Source organism: Erpetoichthys calabaricus, chromosome 10 (genome assembly GCF_900747795.2).
Source record: "Erpetoichthys calabaricus chromosome 10, fErpCal1.3, whole genome shotgun sequence".
NCBI classification, from domain to species: Eukaryota; Metazoa; Chordata; class Cladistia; order Polypteriformes; family Polypteridae; genus Erpetoichthys; species Erpetoichthys calabaricus.
This window is the reverse complement of record NC_041403.2, coordinates 158,922,340-158,945,654: the sequence shown is the minus strand read 5'-3', so window position 1 is coordinate 158,945,654 and position 23,315 is coordinate 158,922,340. Positions and strand designations below refer to the sequence as shown.

The 23,315-nt window shown below is 37.5% G+C and overlaps 1 protein-coding gene across 1 annotated transcript in view; it reads right to left on the bottom strand.

The window, feature by feature from the left end:
• Positions 1–23,315, bottom strand: part of LOC114659644 (translocase of inner mitochondrial membrane 10 homolog (yeast)) — a 53,271-nt gene that overhangs the window by 9,454 nt on the left and 20,502 nt on the right. Inside the window, exons 2-4 of the mRNA XM_051932517.1 lie at positions 22,731–22,851; positions 16,372–17,844; positions 15,467–16,107 (exon numbers count right to left, since the gene is read on the bottom strand). Coding sequence (XP_051788477.1) covers positions 15,467–16,107; positions 16,372–17,844; positions 22,731–22,845 — 2,229 coding nt within the window. The 5' untranslated portion in view covers positions 22,846–22,851. The remainder of the gene's footprint in view (positions 1–15,466; positions 16,108–16,371; positions 17,845–22,730; positions 22,852–23,315) is intronic.

Below are 23,315 nucleotides of genomic sequence, written 5' to 3'. Positions count from 1 at the left end.
ACACTTTCTACATAACGGGCAAGAAAAAAATAGGCAAAATTCAGAAAATTTAAAGATCATGTGTAGCCTTGTCCTTAAAATGCCAACAGTGTCTTCATGCCACACAAAGCTTCCTCGGGGGGGGATTCTTACCTTGGGTGTTACCTTTTAACTGGAATACCTCTTTTGTATGCAGCAACATTAAACACAATGCAACCTTAAGTTTAGGCCCATTATCTATGGTGCCACTACAAATGTGAACGCCTCTTTGTAATTATAGGGAAAATGACAGCTTAAAATCTAGTCAAAGTAAAAAAAAAAAAAAAAAGGGGGAAAAGACAGAGACATTAACTAAAACCTTAATTTGGATAGAACTTTCTTTACCCCTGGGAGGAAATTTGACTTTTTTTTCTTTGCAGAAGTTCTTTAACTAAATAAAAACATAAAACAAATAAAATAGTTTTTCTTCACACAGAGAACCATGGACACACAGAATAAATGACCAAGTAGTGTGGTGAACAGGAGGAGTTAGGGACATTCAAGACTCGACTTGATGTTATTTTGGAAGAATTAAGTCGAAAGGACTGGTGAGCTTTGTGGGGCCAAATGACCTCTTCTCGTCCAGACCGTACTAATGATCTAACAAGAAGATGAAATAAACTGGTGCAAAAATATGTCACACACAGTAACATTATTTGCATTATATCATAAAACTATGTATGTATATGTTGTTTAATGTGTATTTTGAAAATCCTCACCAATTATCCAATTTAACAACCTCCTTTTTCCTATTTGAAGGTAAAGGAGAGCAACTGTTGATCCCTGAAACATTAAACACAAGCCTGGAACTAAACTATGGATGAGGGAACAGTCTATAACAGAAAAAAAAAATTACCATAAAATTCACAAAAAGGGTTAGGCCATTTATTCTTTCTTCATTATCTGACCTGGTAGTGCCCAGATTCTCACAGGCCATACAGTATACCGACATCTTGCATTGCATCACCATTGTGCATCTTGTAAAAATGCCAGCCAGTTTAAATTGGTGCCCTTGAAAACCAAAAAGTGCCAATCTCTATCAGATTCTGCTTAACTGCTAAATTCCTTTCCCTTTTCTGGTTAATATCCATCCAATCATTATCCAACCTGCTATATCCTAACTACAGGGTCACGGGGGGTCTGCTGGAGCCAATCCCAGCCAACACAGGGCACAAGGCAGGAAACAAACCCCGGACAGGCACCAGCCCACCGCAGGGCACACACACACACCCCACCCACACACTAGGGACAATTTAGAATCGCCAAGGCACCTAACCTGCATGTCTTTGGACTGTGGGAGGAAACCGGAGTACCCGGAGGAAACCCATGCAGACATGGGGAGACACAGGGAGGACCCGGGAAGCGAACCCAGGTCTTGTAACTGCGAGGCAGCAGCGATACCCACTGTGCCGCCCCTCCTTGTTAATAGTACTATAAAAACAATTTTATGCTAGTCTTCATGTTCATAATGCATTTTAAAAGTACAATCTTAACAATTAATGGACTCAAAATACTGCAGAGTCCTTGTTTGGCTCTTCTATCAGAAAAATATAAAGGTGTGTCTCCCAACAGTTTATCGGAAGGCCTTTTTGTACCAAGTAGATCACACATATATAGCAAGAAGTGAATTGTGTTTAATTTGCTGACCTTTTGCTGCCTTTGTTCTGTCCTTTCACTCAAGAGATATTGGGTCAGATTCTTAACAAACAACACAATAAACCTGCTAACAGCACCATTTAACTTGTTGTTGGTCATACAGATGACAAAATAAAACTGACTAATACTGTCCAGGAATGCCCTAGAATGGAAGTTGTCAGATTAAATCTCCTTGAGTCCATGACATCTGTTTTCAGTTAACATTCTACTGACCAATCAGATTGGGAAAGGCTCAAATCTTAGCCATGTGCAAGGACGAATGTCTGATAAGACATGATGAATGTCACCTAAGTGCCCAAAGGCTTAAATAATGGGATGAACAAGCCTAAATGTTAGTTTAATTTTTATTTAGGTTTGATCCAAGCATTCTCCGTAAGTCTTCACTGCTATATTTATTTGCACTAGGTTTATGTTTGACTAGCTGTGATAGCCATCTAAACCGGGTTGAAATCTAAGTAATCAATGTAGTTTTTTTATTTGACACATGGGTAGTCCATTTTATCTGGTATAATAATACGCACCAAGTTCAGTTCCCTTGCAATGGCCTTTTCGTCCACGTACAGTTAGATCCAACCGTTTTTTAATGCTTTCACTCTGCGTCGCTCGTCGAACTGACAACTCTTAAAGTTGAAGTGTTTTGCTGGGAAAATGCAGCAGTGGTTGCTACCACATTGGCTTGGTTCAGTGACTCTAGCCTCGTCATGATGGGGCTTTGCTTTTTTGACGCGTGGGTCATATACTGTATATATGTATATGTATATATATATAATATATATTTTATTATTATTATTTTATTTTATTAAAATAAAAAAACATTCCATACATGCAAGTCAAGTTTAACAAAACTGGTTTAAAACAAATCAACCCCCACCCATGAGAAAGAGAGCTAGGTCAGCAGAGTAGCACTTTAATAATAGCAAAAATATGTAAATAACTAAAAATAGAATAGAAAAAGAGGGAGAATCCACTTCCTCAATTTAAATGCTTATTCTAAAATGTTATTTATCAGATCCTGCTAGGTTTTGAAAAAGTTGTGTGTGTCAATATATTTTATCACGCATGTGAGTCACGTTGTCACACTCCAGGTTCCCCACAGATATGTTATTCCACTGTGGCCCGAGAGGGAGCATCGTCACTAACTTTGTCACCTACTATTGCTCCACAGCACACAGAAACTGCCCAGTGAGGGAAATTTACTCCACCCCTGCCAGTCCCAGGACAATATAAGCCCAGCCACCTGGAAGGAGGCATCACTTACTGACTAGAAAAATGAAAAGACAGAACTCCTTCATACCTCGATCTAAGTGATCCAAAGACACCATTAGAAGCAGTATTTCTGTTGTTCAGAATGGTAATAAGTGACTCTTGTCTTTGTAATTGAGCCATTGCAGGGGGATGGTTACCCCTTAGTGAATCAAGAACAACTGTCAGAGCTTTCCCCTTCTTGAATTGAGTGGAATCATCAGACTGTGGAACTGAGAGCAATCATCTGAGCAGCAACCTACCACAACTCACTGCAACCTATTAGCATTATAAATAATAGAAACTTTCAACCGACCGACAGCAGCTCGTCACCTGAAAATAGGTCACAACCTACTGGTTGAGAAACACTGTTCTACAGCCTCCCTCCCGAGTCTCATTCCCTCCACCTCAGTACAGCTCCTCATCCTTTCACTGCACAGCATAACACCTATTGCCACCTCCATACCAAATGAAGCATTCGTCTTCCTCTCATTCGGTGACCCTTCACACATCCTCCTGATCTTTCTCATTTTTGTTCTTTGCTTTATCTTCCAGCTTCATTCTCCATGTCTCACTCCCATACAGCATGCTACCACAGTCCTCACACAGGTTTCATGATCTTTTCCTTTCAATGCCAGGTCGGCTCCTTTAGGCCGTGGCTATACTTAACGTTACGCGATGCGTGCGCATGAGGATGCCGCTGCTACACTAGCTCTGCACTGACTATACTTGCACAAGTATTTTGAGCAAATCTGGGGGATTCCACCAGGTGTCAGTGCGAGAAATAACCATGGTGAAAAAACAATGTCTAGTTTCGCCATGTTGTGAGTTGAGGGAAGAAAGATGTTAAAGATATAAATTCTTTGCATTCTGATGCTGTTGTGAAGATGTAAAACAAAAAAAAAAACAAAACAAAAAAAAGACCAACAGAAGATAGTATGTGACACCTTTAAATGTATCGAATCATTACGATGGGGGATATGCAACGGTTGTATTGCCTATGTGTGAAATGGATAAAGAAAAGCACCAGGAAAACATTCACATGCCATCATTTAAGTTTGATGATTTGCTTCAGCACATCGAACCGTTCATCAAACATCAAAGCACGCGTATTTATCCTGTTGCAACTTTCCGTCACATGGTAACAGTAAACAACGATGCTGATGTCGCGTACCAAAACTTGAACATACACGTAACCCATGTTTTTGCTGGTACTGCCTCTTGCGCAAGCGTCACACTAATTTCTGACAATGTACTCAGAAGATGCATCAAAAGAATGCTAGGGATGCATGGCAACCATGATGCCCTTAGAAGTTCTGCTATATTTAGTAAAGCTGCTGAAATAATAAGCCAACAAATGAATTTATAAGAACTGCCATTCAACATTTTAGCAGGAACAACGGCACTACTGTTTTAGTGCTCCAGAGTCAAAAACCTTGGCCCTGGCACGGTCTTTATGGGGCCTCCATTTAGGGTGCACAAATGGCTTCACTTTCTCTCTGTCTGTGTACTTGAGTATCATTCAACTGCTGTTGGTTTTCTCATTTAAATAAATCACAAACAGTTACATGTTTACAGATTACTAACATATACCCCTCAAATCACTTAAGTCAATCTCATTGTTTACAGGACCGCTGCTGGCCAAATGGGTGCCCTAGCAGAAATTTACTTTTGTGCCCCCTCCCCCCAAATATTAGTTATTCAGCCGTAACAGAGGTGAGGGCGCGCGCGTCATCACGTGTGCTTAGCCTACTCTGCGTTCACCATAAAATGCAATATATATGTTTATATTTTTGTTTATTTGTATATGTATATTACTAATATTAATTTATTATTATAATATATAAAAACGATTTCTTTGAGCAGCTGGGATGGTGCCCCCCAGGGAGTTGGTGCCCTACGCAGACTGCGTACTCTGCGTATAGGGAGCGGTGGTACTGATTGTTTATAAACTATCAGCTCGCTTTAGGGTAAGGCATATTCAGAACACTAAAAACATACTTACTAAACAGAGGTGTTTTGTAATTGTTATTCATGAAGTCAAAGTTCCCCATTAGACCTGCACATTTCATGCCTTTCTTTTATCTCCTCTGTATTCACAGCCGTCCAAAATGGCCACTATAACCAAAACACCTACACCATTTTGACTGGAAATGGTGGGGTGCAGTTTTCCACTGGATACCTAAGATTCCCACGTTATTGGACAGGATTGTATCCAATAAAAATGGGTGGATGTCTGAAATGTATCTAAGCACGCCACTTTGTGCTCTATCCATCTCTTGACAGGGCTATGACTGTTTGCAGGCCTGCATTCTTCTGTCAGAAATTTCATTGACTGTTTTCATATCAAAGTGATGTGCAGGTCTTTTTCCACTCCGATTATCTCGATTTCACACCCTATCAGCTGTTGAAGGATCCCAAAATTGGTATTCTTGCATGAACCAATCACATTGTGTAGAAGGCTTATCCGTCTGTGTAGACTAAAACAGCTGTTACCGCAGGAGTGCATCCCTAAGGACTGTAACAAATAATAAATCATTACAAAGAAGAGACTAGTGCTTCCCAAAGGACTGTAACAAATTATAAATCATTACAAAGAAGAGACTCTTACTTACAGCTGTAGTGAAAACATTTACCGTTTTTAGTTACACATGTCTAAATTTGATGCAGCTATCCAACGTGAAGTTGACTGTCTGTCTATCCATCTGTCATTCTCTCTGTCTGCCAGTCATTCACTCACAGAAAACTGGCCAGGCGGCTTATATGTTATCTACCAACATTTTTTTTCAAGTGACAATAAGTCAAATAAGTCAAACAGATAAGGAAGGCTGGGGGAAGGGAAAGCGGTTTGCTTTGGCTTTTATTCAGAAACCTTTGTACTGTAAATACAGTTGTTCTACTCTGAATGATTCTGTTATCTGGGGTATGCACATTTGGAAAATGTTTTTAATTAAAGTGTATTTTTTCTCTTTAAGTCTGATGATTTATTCTTCCTTTTCCCCAAGACATTTTTAAATGTAGGTTTATAGGGTCATTATTGCAATGGTGAATAATGTACAGTGAAATCCTTACTTGTAAGCACTATACAACATGCAACACATTGCCAGTCTCTGACACCATGACTAGTGAGTATAACTGCCCCATTTCATCTTCCTTAAGCCAATGTCACATTAATCGTTGGGTATGTCAAACTTGCCGATGACAGCAGCTGATCTTGTCATCAGACTACATTAATTCAAACACATGGAAATATCCACCCATGTCATATTTAGCGATCACGTGCTGATCTTCCAGCACAGTTGTGCTCACGCCTTTATCTGACAGCAAGCTGCCTGGTGGTGCCATTTCTGTACAAAACATTAACAGCTATGGTAAGCTTTCAGTTTTGTCCCCTTTTTCTTTTTTCAAATCTATCGTGGAAAATTAAACAAGAGCTTCACTTCTGTTTGTGAGGACCAGTATAACTGCCTTCCTTATTACTCATCTCTGCATTTTATGCATTGTACTTTCAGATGAGCATTCATTGGTTGTCAGCTCTCATGAACACACAGCACAATACTATGACTAAAACAAAAATCTAACTGGTTTGAATTTACTGGAGTGAGTCACCGAGTATGACGGGCTTCACAGAAGCACACCGCTGACTACCTCAGAGTTGCTAAGATTATGTCAATAAAGGCTACAAATGAAAATCACTGGAAAAGTTGTATAATTTGACATAGCCATTACCTGAAAAATCATAAAAGTATAATTCCTTTCAGATCTATCTACTACATAGATCCTTCAATTTCTATCAACCTGCTATATAGTGTCTTAATTTTTCTATTCATTTCTATCTATCTATATACCTGCTATATAGTGTATTATTTTTTCTATTCATTATCTATCTATACAATCTCTATTAATTTTTCTATTCATTTCTATCAATATACCTGCTATATAGTGTCTGTTAATTTTTCTATTCATTTCTATCTATCTATATACCTGCTATATAGTGTCTATTAATTTTTTTTATAAGTTTATATGATCCGTACCATGTACAGCGTACAGTGAAATTTTTACTTGCAAGTGCTAATCAACAAACTCTCCAGCACCATAATTAACGAGAACAACCTTACCTTAAAAGTCTTGCCGGGGAATGATAAAGAGTCACCTGCCATGGTCACACATTTAAAGACCACAAACCTGAGTAGGACAACGTATTACAGAAAATGAGACAAGTTTTCATTCAGGTCTTCACTGATTTAGATATTAATAAACGGCATCAAAGAAAAAAAAAAATGCTCGAAATTAAGTGTAGGAATTATTATAAAACACTTTAATTTTGAAAGAAATCACCTATTACTAGTTCACTCTTATTTACAGAAGATAAATTACACTGAAAATACAAATGCACACCCAAAATATTGCAATATTCCATAAAAAAACACTGAACTAACAACAATCTTCAGTGTTATCCATTCAGCCTGCATCTTCTAACTACTATTCCACAACAAACAGTTCACTCTTACCATGAACTACAGCTACCTGCAAGGCTTTATCCCCAGTTTGCCTCCAGATTTTTATGTTTGAACATGTTTCTCAACAAAGCTTGCAGTCTGTCTCAGCCTGCCTAATCACAGTGCCTTCTCTTGCCAAATGGTTTGTAAAGATTTGCTCTTTCTCGGTTTTTGAGCTTGTCATCAAAACAGCTCCTAGACGAACTAATTTTCAGGCACCTCTTTATAGACACACCTCAGAACTGTTTAATCCTTCAATCACTATGATCTGTTGTGGATGTCTAATCCCCTGCTACAAACTGATTCATTCAAAAAGACAGCCCCTCGTTCTGCAGCTGTGGACTTTGGTTAAGACGGGTGAAGCTTTGAGAAACTCAACCTCTGGTAGAACTTAAGCTTGGACACCAAGTCAAAGAGAAAGAGAAATTTGTAATCTTCCTGACTTATAATGACTAATATCTTTAATCAATGATTTTGCTGATGAGGAAACCTCTTTCTGTCAGGCTTCTATGAACTACTTAGTCTTCCTGCCCTCAGGGGAATGAATGATTTCTACTGTGAAGAGCTTCTGTCAAACTGCTACATGGCATTAACTGCCCTTTCCAATTTGCTACCTTAGATGTGAAGCCTGAAGTTTAACAATAATATTTATTCACCTTTTGGTAAAGGTGGCTTTTTTACATTGCAAAAGTCAACTCCACAAAAGACTTTTATACTTAACTGTATGAAACTTTAACATTGTCTTTCCTAGATTTTCAATATATTGTAAGTATTCTGATGTCTGTAAAATCATCTAGAAAACAAATATAATAATGTCTTTACAAAAGTACTGTGTCAAAAAAAGTTTGGCTTTTTAAGGAAGCTCAATTACTAAATAAACATAACCCATACGAATTCCTGAAAAGAAAGAAAACTCCTGACCAAGATTAAAAAAGAGCTGTCACAGAAACAATGAGGCACAATAAAGGCATAGTGTGATTGGTAGGAAGGAGCCCCAGTAACTTTTCTTGACACATTTTTACCAAATAATTAGTTAGCTGAAAGTCCTCACTGCTTGCGTGTCTGAGAGAGGATGTCCTCATAATGTCCAGCAGTTTTGCTTTCATTTTCTCCTTCGCTACTACCACTAAGTAGGACGAGAGTGCATCCCATAACCGAGTCTGTCCCTTTTAATTAGCTTGCTTATTCGGTGGGACTCTCTTGAAATGATGATGCCTACCCAGCAAAAAAACAGAATAAAAAAAAAATGTGCACTGGCCATCACAGAGTTGTACAACATGTGAAGGATGTCATTACCCACATATAAAGAAAGACAGGTCTGCTCGGCCCTTACTTTTATAGTTCCTTTGTGTTACAAGACCACTTCTCATTGATGTGAGCTTGATAGAGAAAGGTTCTTCAGACTTCAGTAATATATAAGAAATATATATAAAGAATTTATTTAACAAAGATAAACTTGGAGAATACCAATACAAGCAGGTTACTACTGAATACAAATCAGGTGGTGCTGGCAGTCCTTTGTTAGACAAAGCCTTTATACTGTATGCATATACTGTACAACGAGGCCCCGAATATTCTGTTGCAACTCCTGTTAGGATGAAGCAAGCTGAACTAAATAAATACGCTCTATACATTGACAAATGTGTAATCGATTGCATTCCATGCAATGTTGGGAAGAGGTTTCCGTTTTTTGCCAGACACATTTTGACGTGGTGCTCAAAGTTCCTGAATTTATCAGCAAGCGTCTCGGGGGAATAGCAGCAATTTCACATTGGATGTTTTCCTTCAAATCTTCCACAGTGCGAGGCTTGTTCCGATAGACTTTTTCCTTTGAGCATACCCCAAAGGAAGAAGTGTGGTGGTGTCAGATCCGGCGACCGTGGTGGCCAAAGCCCCTTTGAAATGACCTTGTTGCCGAAGAAGGACTCCGTTTCTACCATGCTCCTTGCCAATGTGTGACACGTTGCTCCATCTTGCTGGAAGTAACCTTCTGTTAACTCACGATCATCCAGTTGATTCTGACATTGCTTAAACGAATTGGTGAACCAATAGGTTTGTACCATGAAGATGCGCTTGCTGCTCAATACTGTACACCACCATCCTGGTGAGAAGTTGAGTGACTGAGTGAAGGGGTATGGGCGGTATGCACCCAGAAGTTACAAACGAAGGTTAAACATTGTGATGGCTGTCCGGTGCCTACCTCATTGCTCTGACACAGGGGCATTCCGGCTTGTTCAAAGCTCCATATACCGAGGAGCACATTGCTTCGTTCAGACTGCTTCATCCTAGCGAGAGTTATTATAGAATATCCAGGGCCTCTTTCAAGTGAATCTTCCCGTACAACAGCATATTTAGCATGAAGCTGATAACACGTTACTCTAAGATACAGTAAGTTGATCCATATATGGAACCTTAAAAGATCCTGTATTAGATTACATCAAAAGATACCGGACACTTCATGCTGAAGGTCAGGGCTAATTAGAGGCTTCATACTAAAGATTATCTCATCCTACTGAAAATACTTAGAAAAAGGCAATAGAACAAAAATTTTTACATGAAGATTCTCCACTACAGACCCCAAAGTTCTCGACAATGTTGTAATAGCAACATTTCATATCAGTTAACTATGAAAAAAAACGGATACACCAAACAACAAGGTAAGTCTATGCACACTGGCTACATGTCAATTTTTTTGGTTACACGGTTTATAAATTTACTCAATGCTATGTTCCAAAAACCTTTAAGAACACAAAGTTTTGTATTAAAATACAATTATTTTTAGGAAATTAAGCCTTACTTTGGCAGTTTTTGAGGTAAATCCTTCTGGAAACTGCCACAACAAATTCTGCAAAAAATACACACTTTGAAACAATCCTTTCAATATTATAATAAAATAATATAATGCTTTCGGAATGATGCAATCACTACAAAAAGGAATTGATAATATCCTAACCTAACTTGATACAATCGTTCCATAAAACGTAATTATTATTTCTGGAAATAACATAATCATTACACAAAAAGTGCCAATCGTCTTTTGCCTTCTATCTGCCCCGGTACTTTCATGCTAGGCTACTCTCATTACACAGCAATCACATTATGGTATGGACATTGGAAATACAAAGTCAGAGTCATGATGGCAGTCTTGCTATAGCATTGTGCACCTTGCTCCTAGTGTTTGATTCTTATGTTTTGATCCAAATTATTGCTTTCAGGCATTTCATTGTTTACAGGTGCATTAAATAATCACATAGCCATGCAATCTCTATTGACAAACATTACCAGTTGAATATGTCATACTGAACAGATCACGGACTTTAAATGTAGCACTGTAGACTGGTCTTGTCCATGGTGAGAGATTAGATGTCTGAGACAGTGCTCCGCTGGCTTTTTTTTTTTTTTATCTATTTGAGATGTCTTTTATTTAATTATCCCAAGAGGAATTGATTTACAAGTATATTAAAACATGACCAGGAAACCAAGGAGTCAGAAGAAGGAAATGTACCTAAAGTTTCATCAAAATCTGTCAGTCTCAAGTTCACGTTAAGGCCTGCCACAGACTGAGCTGGAAGAGACAGGCAAAGGAATGGATCAGCCAGGACCTCACAATGCTGCATCTGTTCAAACCGACAGTGAATGTGGCAGCAAAACTGCAAGCGAACTGGGCAATAAGAACTTGCAGCTTTCGAGTGGCATATCTGACCCGTGCACAGCCTCTTTATCCCCACTGTCAATGCTACCAACACCCCCTCCGAGTAAACAGCAACAACTCCAACAGGAGCAGAAGGTACAAATTACGGATATAGTGGGAACACACAGCAGAATATATGCACTACATCGGGATCCAAAAAAATCTAGCAAAAGTCGATTGAAAAACACAGGAAAAGATGGTCAAAACTGAAAATAAAATCAGAGTACTTGGTGCTAATCTGGAAGATGTATTGATTATTGTATTGATATAGGAAAACAATTGGCATCCACCACTGTCAAAAAGAGCAACTACTGTAGAATTCGAATTATAAGAGCTGTGATAAATTAGCAGCATTTGGAGATACAGTACATACGGAAGGAACAACATCAGAATTGAAAGACTTCCTGAAAACTGTAAAAGTCTAAACCCAGTCAAATTCAGAGCTGAATTACTTTCCAAATTAACAGGAGAAGACTTTACATTGGACACGGAGATCTCAGCGGCTTATTACATATGTAGATTGAATGCCTCAAAGCCCAACTGTCAGATTTGTCAGACAAAGGGTTAAAGACTATTTGATGTCAGTTCTCTGACAGGAAGAGGAGAGTATATTTGAAAACGGCTGAATTCGTATTTCTACAGAATCAAAGAGCGCTTAAGCAAAACTGAAATCAGATATAGCCTCCATTTCCAACTAAACTGAAAGCAATAGTTGATGGCCAATTGTAAATTTTTAGTTCTCCCAAAGAAGCAAAAAAAAAAAAAAAGCTAAAAACACTCATCTCACCATCCTTTAAAACACAAACATGAGTCATATCTTGGCAATGCAAAGAAAAATCTGCTTGCAACTCTATCTTTAATATAACATTCGCCATAATTATACCCTTGATTTCCCTTTTGGAAATCCTTATTTAGTTACTATACTGAAAATGTATTTTATTAGATATGCGTATGTGGGTAACCATTCAGTAAGTGAAATAACTGAAATTGACATTAGACCTAACAGAACTGTATATAGAGGTTTGTAAGTTTATAGGCACATGAATGAATTTACATGTACATAACTTTATGTATGTATATGTTAATGCTGTCAGATTCTGTGTTTGACACAAGTCAGTATATGAAACTCCTGCTCTACTAAATCTGCCCCCAGTCAACTGTAAGTGGTATTATTGTGAAGTGGAAGTGTTTTTGTTTGTTTGTTAACTATTTGTCATGCCATTCTTGTGTTGGCTCACCCTATCTGTTCTCTAGGACTGTTGCATGAGCTTGAAATGGGCACGGCCTTGTTCACCATTCTTCGAGAATACCTTCTTCTGAGAAACAGTTGGAATGGTGCACTAACAAATGACAGCCTTTGAAGGTATGACGGGATGACTCTTTCCTGACATCACAAAATAATTATCCTGAAAATTAAAGTAATAATTCTGGAAAATAATATGAATATCTGGGGAAATAACAATGCTTTTGGGAAATAATGCAAACCAATCCACAAAAAGTAATAAAAGAATGATTGTTTTGGAAAAAAATGTAAACCCTTTAAGAATTTCTGCACTAATGTTTAGGAGTAACACAGATTTTGGGGAAAACATTCTTTAAAAAAAAAAAAAACAATCACAGGAAATAACTTGGGAAATTAAAACAATTTTCTGAAGCAACACAATCATTTTTGGAGAACAACAAAATCATTAACGGAAAAAATGCAGTAACATTTTGATGCAGCATGATTAAAGTTCCATAGACATTCTGAGAAAAAACATTATCTTAAAACTATAAGGACAAAAACAAAATAGAAAAGAATACAATGTATCTTCTCAAGATGCATTTCTTTTTATGTGCTTGTTCAAACTATGTTGTTCATAAAAACACACAGCATACATTTTATTTATAGTTCACAAAGTCTACTACATCTCACAATACTTACAATACTGTCATCTAGTGGAAAAATTCTGAACTAGGAAAAGATTAAAACTGTCAGTATAATTACCTCACTCAGGGACAATAAAAAGTCAATACCTTATAATAATAAATTGCTCAGATCCTCATTTCATTACCAGCAAGATTTAACGGGTTTTACTTGGCAAACTGTATATCTTAAAAGCAAGCTTTCTCAGAGCCTTCTAAAATGACGTCCATTTCTTATTTTCTTACCATAAAGGTCTCCATGAAACATATTTAATCAAAAAAGCCTCGGTCTCGGATTAGCGTGAATAAATCACTAATGCAAGCGAACTATGATTCTTAGCGCAATGAGAGAAGTCGCAAAATCAACCGGAATGTTCAAGCAAATTCTAGAAAAAAAACCCCATCAAAATCCGTTAAGTAGTTCTCTTGTGAAAAGCGGACAGACATACAGACAGACATTGGATTTTTATATATTATATATACATATATTTTGCACATGCAACCCTAAAACTTTGCATAAACTGTGCATCTACTGCTCTCAATTCTTTTCTAGATGTACTTCAGATATGCCATATTTCCAAACTAACCTCAAATGCAAACACTTGCATCTGCTGTTTGTAAGTTTTTCAAATTAATAAAAAAAAAAAAACAGCAAAGCAATTAACACCGCAAAATGTAATTTATGTGATGGAGATCTTTTGAGGGCATGTGAAGTTTTCATAAATGGGAAATATGCACAATATAAAACAATTCAGGGAAAAAAATGGTGCAACGTTGGAAAAATGATAACTAGAACAAATAATACAGTGAACCCTTGGAACAATAGACCTCAGGGGAGGGCCATCTTAACAGCATCATAGGCTCCCGGGCATAGTAGTGCAATGGGACCCTGTTTTGATAACAAAACAGAAACAAACATAGGCATCAGAAACATTGTGGTCCCCGGCTGGTGCCCATACATTAAGACGGCCCTGCCTCAGGGCAACTGACGCCAAGAAAAACTTACAAATAAAATTATACAGATTATTTATATTATATATATTATACACACACACATTTTTTATTACTGAAAACATTTAAATGATTACCTTGAAAAACACACAAACAAGACATTAAAAACAACGAAAATGCGTAGCATACATTCATACAAGCAAATGTCACACACTTAATATGACACGTTTTGCATAAATACCAGCCAATCAAATCAAGCATAGCACCTTACTTGGGGCCAGAGCCTCTCTTTCTCTTTTGAGTGAACAGCAACTTACCATAATAAAAAACTATAAATGCACTTGTGATCAGGTCAATCAAACCACTTACAGAAACACTGAGAAACAAATTTCAATACCCTATGCTAAGCCAATGTATTTAACTAATGATCAAATTCCAATAATTTTACACCACAAGAGTAACGAGTACAGATAGGGGAGTCCTTTCAATGCAAATTCTTTCCTGGCCTGATAAAGGCACATTTTAATGAATAAATGTATTTCAACTAAATTATACCTGGATTCACTCTAGACAGAAAATGTATTATAGTCATATCATTTTCTATCTATGGCGCAAGGCAGGGGGGGAGAAAAAAAAAAAAAAGTATGATAGTGCAGGGGGTAAAAAAAAAAAGCCAAAATCTGCAAAATAGTCTGTTATTTGCATATGTTCAACTGCACGCTTTTTTTTGGTTAATAAACCATGTCTCCTAAAGGTGCAATAAAACAGACTATGGTAAGTTATTTAGGACATATCAATTTAAACAAAACACTGCTGCAACACAGGATCACCTTTTTTTTTTTTTGGTTCACTCTATACAAATCTTGAAAATACCTCGACACACAGTGCAACTTAATTGGCACTTTAATTGGTAATTGCATTGGGTTAATAAAAAAATGACTCAATTACATTTAACATATTTTTGTGATAAATAAAAAGTTTGGTTTAAAAGCAAGAAGTGGTCACACACTTAGAAAAAAAATAATACACTATGCAAGTCAAAAATTAGAATTCAAGATGCTTTGAGAATAGCTTCATAATCACATTGATTTTTTGACATGTTCAGGGATTCAGGCGAAGAGCACTATGATTGAGATTGGTGGTAAGGCATACATCAGTAACCCTTTCAATTCATTTATCATTTGACAGAAGAACAAATCTTTATTATGTATAAAGCACAAACATAAAATGACTTTCTACAATCTATAGTAGTTTGGGTGTAAAGCTCTAGATGTGAAGTGCAGTGCTAATCATTTAAATGAGACCAAAAGCTAAGTCTAAGCTGAACTGTCATCATTGACATGAAATGCGACAAATTTGTTTATTGTTAACAGTGTAGTCCTAAACAGTCATCCCTTTAGCCAGAATATGCTTCTATTCACCTAATTTTATTAATTTCAAGCAATAAGAAACACACACAAAATAAAGATGTTAAAAATAAAAATGTTCCTTTCAATAAGCTTACCCAACTACTGCACTGGGGAGGAGACCGAGAGCCGCTCATCTGTGCTTCCTGGGTACCGAAGTTTGAACTTGAAGCACTGGGGTGGATAATCTCCCAACAGCTATCACCAGTCATAGACTTCTTCTTTAGCCAGATCTTTGTTGTTGATGTGTGATTTCGGGCTGATATTTTTCGCCTGGTCTTGATATTTCTAACAAATCCTAATGGGAATGACCCACATCCTGATACAATTTCATCCGATTTTGCTTTCTTCCTGCCCCTCACAGATGAGACCCCTGAAGTCCCTAATACAGTTGGATCTTGAGGAGTTCCCCTCCTCGATTGAAGGGCACCTCCAATTCTTTGAGACTCTGGTTTCAGGCAAGACTTCGTGTTACCTCTGGGCATTTTGTTTGATTTCTCTTCCTCATTTGTTGCTCTGAAATTCTTCCCCTCCCTTATGAATTCTAATCTTTTTAAACCATTCCTACTCCCTCTAGGCCTACCCCTTCCCCTCTTGAGGGGAATGTTGGTTTTATTATTTTTCTTGAAAGTCTTATCTTCTATCATATTGTTAGTTTCACCCACTGTTTTCATTTTATAATGCCTTTCTTTAAACTTTCGTTTCAGAGACTCTGGATTCAGGCAAGACTCTGTGTTACCTCTGGGCATTTTGTTTGATTCCTCTTTCTCATTTGTTGCTCTGAAATTCTTCCCTTCCCTCGTGAATTCTAATCTTTTTAAACCATTCTTACTCCCTCTAGGCCTACCCCTTCCCCTCTTGAGGGGAATGTTGGTTTTATTATTTTTCTTGAAAGTCCTATCTTCTATCATATCGTTCGTTTCCCCCACAGTTTTCATTTTATAATGCCTTTCCTTAAACTTTCGCTTCAGAGACTCTGGATTCATGCAAGGCTTGGTGTTACCTCTGGGTATTTTGTTTGATTGCTCCTCCACATTAGCTGCTCTAAAATTTTCCCCTTCTTTCATGAATTCTACTCTTGTTAAACCCTTCCCAGTCCCTCTAGGCCTACCCCTTCCCTTCCTGAGCGGAATTTTGGTTTTATTTTTCTCCTTGAAATTCCTTTCTGCTATTGTATTATTTGTTTTCCCCACTGTTTTCATTTGATAAGATCCACAACTTTCTTTCTCCTTGCTTTTCAGAGTCACTATGGGGTTTGTAACATTAATTTCCAATTCAGTCCTAGCTTCTGACATTTTATTACATATTTTCTTTACAGCACTGGCATTAACACAAGGAACAATGTCAACAGAACACTGCCTTATTGTGACATGAGCTGGGATATTTCTAGAAATTCTACAGGTATTATTGCCTAATATAGTAACACAAGAAGAGCCAAGCATTTCTTGTTCTTCAGAAGCATGCTGTCCATCAAAGGAAGATAATGGAGCCGTGGTGCTGTGGGAAACATTTTGTAAAGAGCACTGTTGATTTTCACTGTGTACCGTTACGGTGTTACTCATTCCAGAGCTCAGAGATTGTTGGACCGGCACATTATTTTCTAGATCCAAGTACGATCCTGAGCTCACCCTCTCTCCAGTGGCAGTAGTTTGATTACACAGATTGCGTGTCATCTTCCCACTATCTAAATGCAACTCCTCAAGATGTTTTGATGGCTCAGTTCTTCCACTTCTCACCTCCTTCTGGTTTATCACACTGTCTGCTTTTTGGTGTGGCGGGCGACTTTCACTGGGAGCAAGAGTCTCAGAATGCTGCCTTAATTGGTCAAGAAGTTCTTCTGGTGTGTTTAAGGTCTGCTGCTTCTCAGGTGCAGTATTTGAATCAAGAAGCATTCCAATACGACTACTGTCAACACTGGGTACATTATACTCTGAAGGGGCTACCATGGTTAATTTTCTGATACTGCTGCATGCTTCAACATCACTCTCATGCATCATAATCATGTCATCTCCTGGTTCAGTTATAGCAGCATCTGAAGCTGTACTCGGCTGTGGAGCACCAGCAACATTTGACAAACCACAGGCAACTTTGTGTGAATTTGTGGTCTTCTTTCTAAGTGGTGATATTGCTGCAGTTATAACATTAATGGAATGGTCCTTGGCCGCTTTACTGTGTAGCGCAGTATAAATGTCTGGCTGCCAAACAATCTTGCCCTTTTTCAAAGTGGCATTGCAAAGACCTTGAATCTGCAAGGCACGGCCAGCAAACAAGACGATGTGAGCTTCCTCTTCGCAGGAAAGTTGCAAGGTAAACGTGTACATAAAGTTGACCAGTAAAGACAATGTGCTAAATGAAATACCCTGGATCTCAAGAAGAATCCTTTGCCCCATGCATTCTGGAGTTACACAGGTCAAAGACTCCATTAATGTTTTGCTGCAGGCAGACAACACACAGCTGTGTGCAGAAATAGCAAAGCCTGTGGAAGAGACAAAAAAAGGACTACATTAGATTAAAAAAGATTTTATGTAAAACGTCCAAAGCATTCTGAATATATAGCTAAAAATGGCTGTAGAAAAGTGTATGGGCTGTTTCATTAATAAATTATCAGCAATAACGAATTACATCTTCTGCCACTATTTTACTACTATTATGTGAATCAAGTGAACAATACCTTTAAACAAACAGACTAATCCCTATGTATTGATAAACATAAATGTATTATAGAAATAGAACCATTTCTTATAAGTAGTCATGAAAAATGGAACAGAATAACACACAAAATACAGCCAACATATAACAGACACATAGTCCAAGTTCTTATTTGGTTTTTTTGTTTTCTCAGAAGAACAGGAGTTTGACTTCTTGAATTTACAAACTTTTCCATGGATTTGTTTTCTTCTGACAATGAGGATAATTATGAAATTCTACTTCTGTAATTTGAATTAAAAACTTACAACAGCTTGGAACTCTATCTGATATAGCTATTACCAGGACTATAACAAGTGGTGCATGATACACTTACAGTACAGTACACACAATTACAATCATGCTATGTCTTATTTATGCTTTCTACCCCAATAAAAGTGTCAACATAACAATAGGCCTCATAGCACCTGGCAATAATATGAAATCTAGCTCAAAGCTATCATATGCAACAATGTGCTACCTTAAGACTACAAAATGTCAACAAAAGTTCAGAAGCAATGTGAGCTGGAATGTCAAAGGTCTCAATCATGAATTAAAGAGAAAGATTCTCTCACTTAACAGGTTTAAATGTGAAGATAAGAACTTTCAAAACTAGACTATGTTTTTTTAGAAGAATTAAGTGGAGAAGACTGGCAAGCTTTGTTGGGCTGAATGGCCTGTTCTCGTCTAGATTGTTCTAAAGTTCTAATATAGTATTTTTAGATGAGACTCAATTAATAAGTAAGGACCAGTTTCGGTTGCAAAGAGAGTGGATTGGCCACATTTTTCCCACCAGCTATATAAAGAAAACTAGTTGTGTGGGAATCTTAATACACAGAACTATTCCATTTTTAATGTCAGACATAATATCTGATCCTGAAGGGCAATATGTCATGAAGAAGAGCAATTTATTTATTAAAGTGATTGAGAAATATCTATGCACCTGGTGGGGATGACAGATATTTCATCCAAAATTTATCTGCATCTATTCCTAATGTGAACACTTATATGCACACAATTAAAATCTAGCATTTCACTGGAAATTTATTGTTTAAGCACACAAAACCACACATTAATCTTCTAAATAATGAAGCAGTGTCTTAGCTACTCATCCAGCTATGCACAGCTCTAATTCATCTTGGAATTGTAGCAAGTGTTGCAAATGGTCATTATGTCACTTTATTTTTTAAATAGCTTTATAAGTATATGAGATCCTTCTTCATCTTGTTTAATAATTCTTTGGGTGCCTGAGCATGCCTACAGTTTTATAATGTTTAAACCGTCTTTCATTTCTTGTGCATCTTACATGAAGTCTGCAGAGATATCACCTTATCTTGATTAACACTACTCTTATCAGATGAAAGTCAGAGGATGTAGCAGACCAGCAGCCTCCACATGATGCCTTTTGGTACTGGCTACAGCAGTTTGCAAGTTCTGCTCAGGATTTCAAAAATAAATATCTAAAATATGTCCTGGAATGCATACTGGAAGGGGATTGAGGCAATTAAACTGAAAAATGCTTTCTTTTCCAAAGAGGACTCGGCAGGTCCATCTCATGACTGTTATTTTAACAGGTACAAACAAAAAAACAAAAATACTGCTCAATTGGCCCTACAATACTAGAGTGGAGCACACGGAGCTTTTAACTATAATGCTGCTGGTTTGATTATTGCCACTGAAAAAGTCACTTAACTGGTCTATGCTCCAGTTGTTAAAGACACAGTATGAATAAAAATTGTTGTATTGTACCCCAGTGTGTTAAGACACCGCAGATATGGGTGTTTTTCAAAAGAACATTACAAATCTGATAGACGAGAGGAAACCATTCTGTCCATCAAGCTCATCTATTCAGCAAGTGGCCAAGATGTTCCAATATCTCAATCAAGATACTATTAAAAGGTTGTCAAACTTTATGCTGTAACAACCTGTACATGTCTTGATAGTTTGTTCCAAATTCCTACATGATCTTATGTAAAGAAGTGCTTATTGGCTTCAGTCCTAAATGCACTTCCCCTTAAATTCCACTGGTATGACTGTTCACCTGTAGCGTAGTGACCAGAACTGCACACAATACTTCAGATGCAGTCACACTTGTGCATTGTATAGTTCAAGGATACCCCCCCCCCCCCCCCATTTATTTCCAACAGTTTTTATGATATAACCTTACGATTCTATTTGTCTTTCTAACCAGTTCTGCACATTGCTTACATGATGAAAATGTATCATCAACATAAACCCATAAACCCTTTTGCACGATTCTCTCCTGCAGGACAGTGTCTCCCATCTTCTACATTTGATTGATGTTCCTTTTGCCCACATGTAGCACTTTGCATTTTTCTACATTAAATTTCACTTTAAAGTGTAAGCCCAGCTGAAAACTGTACAAGTCTTTCTGAATTGTTTTTGCTGCCTCCTCAGGGTGTGCCATTCCTCCAGTTTTAGTGTCATCCGCGAATTTCACAAGTTCACTAACCAGAATCAATGTCATTTATGCAAACCAGAAAAAGCAGCAGCTCAAGAGCAGACTCCTGAGGGACTGCATTAATGACCTCTCCTCCATGATGAGCCTTCACCTCTTATCTGCACTCATTGCCTTCTGCCAGTTTTGTAGGTTGTAAATATTAAATTTTACTAATTTCTCTAAAGGGTGGTGCAGTCCGGATTTTAATGGATGCAGTAACAATCCTCGCCTGAAAGTGGACATGTCAGTTAAGTCTGTGTGTTTGAGGTTCCTGTTGGCAATTCTAGAAGTGGAAAGTCTAATAGACAAAGACACTGATAAACAACTGACACCTAAAGAGGATGTATGCATACATTGATGGGACATCCTCAAGCATACACCAAACATGTTAGTCCTTTTTCCAATTGGCCATTAACATGAGTGATGCTATAGAAAACACTGCAGTGCTGCTGTATGGAGAGTGGCAGGCTAGTCGTCATCCTACAATTATTATACTGTGAAAATGTGAGTAAGCCGAAGTGTTGGTGGACTCTCATCATGTCTAGAGTTTGGTTCTCACTTTGTGCCTGTAGATACCAGGCATCTGCTCCCTTCAGCCATGCAGTGGATAAGCAGGCTAGGCAATGGATAAACCACACTATGGCCTATTTTTCCAGTGCAAGATCAAAGCAAGTCAGTGACTGTTTTAACAGTCTTGTTGAGAAGACCAGCACAACACGACACATTTAAGCAGACACGCTTACACATAAACATCTGGCATACCCCTGTCAATTAATTGCTCAAGCACACAGAAGAGTACATAATATGAAACTGCCTTCCAAAGTAAAACTGAATTGGCCCAGCTGCAACATATTTTATTATCTATGGCAAAAAAAGGTATAAAAGGCTTATTAATGATTAGATTGGTGGAATGGCAAAATGCTCTAAATCAGGAGTATCCATTCCAGATTCTAAAGGGACACAAGCTCTGCAAGCTTTCACTTCCAGGTTTTTTTAATTTGATGTCGGTCCCTGTTGTTAACTGAACTTCTTCTTCACTCAGCTTGGCTGACCCCCGTTGTCTGTCTATAGTCTTGGTTAGCGACTATGTGACTTAATTCCTATTGAAGCTTAGAAAGATGCTTATTACTTACAGGGCTTTAGAACACAAAGGGGTAGTCAGTTTGGAAATGTGTTTTGTTTTGCATGAATTCACCTTTATGTTAAGAATTGTATTTTCTATTGTTTATTTCTTCACACCAAGCACCCAATTAACAACAAGTTAATTGACTGAAAACATGGTACCATTTTAGTCTATGGGTGTACTAATGATTATATATGCTTATAATAAAATGTTGGGAAATAAACACTGAAAAAACGTAAGTAATTAAGGGGTTTTAATCCTAACTAGCCCATGAAAATTACTAGCCAAAGTATTTATGGATAGATTTTAGGTAGCATGCCAAGCAGGGGGCCCTATCAGAAAAATGCAGGATCATACAAGGCTCTGAATTACTTCAGGACAATGCGTATATTAAAAACTAGCTGTCCCCCTGTGACTCCACCCGCATTGTAGTGAAACAGGACAAACTTTAAAAATCAATAATAAAAAAAGTAATTACTTGTATTAAGAAGAATTTAAATTGATAGCTTTCATATCCAAGGGCCTCTTGATATACAATATTTTTGGTCTTGCTATCAGGGGTGAGAATGTAGCTGTGTTCTCCTTGCCAAAAATGTAAAAAGTAGTAGTTACCATACGAGTCTGAAAAGCTGGACCTGTGGGATTGTATTTGAGAGTTTAGAAAGCTATCATGTAGGTAAGCAGGGCATGCTATTTGTACATATGGGCAAGAGGACCATCCAAAAAACTTGGTAGTTAGAAACCATGGGGAAAAATATCTTTGTTATTTTCAATGTTTGTTTCTTATATTTTCTAGTGTAATACCTCAATTTTCTAATAAAACCTCTAATTTGCATCTTTGGCCACCTTGGTTTTTATTTGACTTTGGGATGGTTCAAAAATTCCTCAGTGTTTATAACACTAAAATAAATTTTTGACAGAGCAGAATAATAACAGAAACAACAATCAATACTTCTACAGTAATTAAAAGGTATGCTCAATTAAATATGTCATAGTTTCTGATGTAAAAAATTAATTTATGCAACAGCCTATAGCTATTGTGGTCCTGCAGAACAATGTTCTGTGAACTCTGGTGTCACATAACGTGGCTTACCTTCTGCTTGAAGGAGAACATCACACAGTATATTGTTATGCTGCTGCCACTCCAAATGCTGGAACACAGTCTTGAAGCCAGAAGGATAATGATAAATTAGCTTAGAGGTAGGCATTACGTCCTACAATAGAAAAACAATTACATTTTACCATCACCTGTTTGAAGTGATCTACCCAAAATACACTGTCCTTATGTTTATTTTTTCCTCCTATATCCAAAGGTTGTATGCTAGGTAGATTAATGACAGTTAATTGTCCCTGTCTGAGTGATTGTGTCCTGCAAAGGACTGGCATCCCACCTAGTGCTGGTTTCTATGTAGTTCCCATGTGCTGCCACTTTAGAAATGCTCTTTAACACTAGCACTGTATTAACATAGCAGGAATCCACAAAAAAAAATAAAATTGATGGCACACATTACTTGCCCACCGCAAACTGAACATTTAAAAAAAAAAAAAAAAGTAGAAATTTAGTAGAATGCATCTTTCTGCTTCACTTTTGGTTCTGCCGTTTCTCAACATCATATCCACGATATTGTCAAAGCTTCAGTTAAGTCTTTGCAATCCATGTTTACTGTGCGTTGCAAAA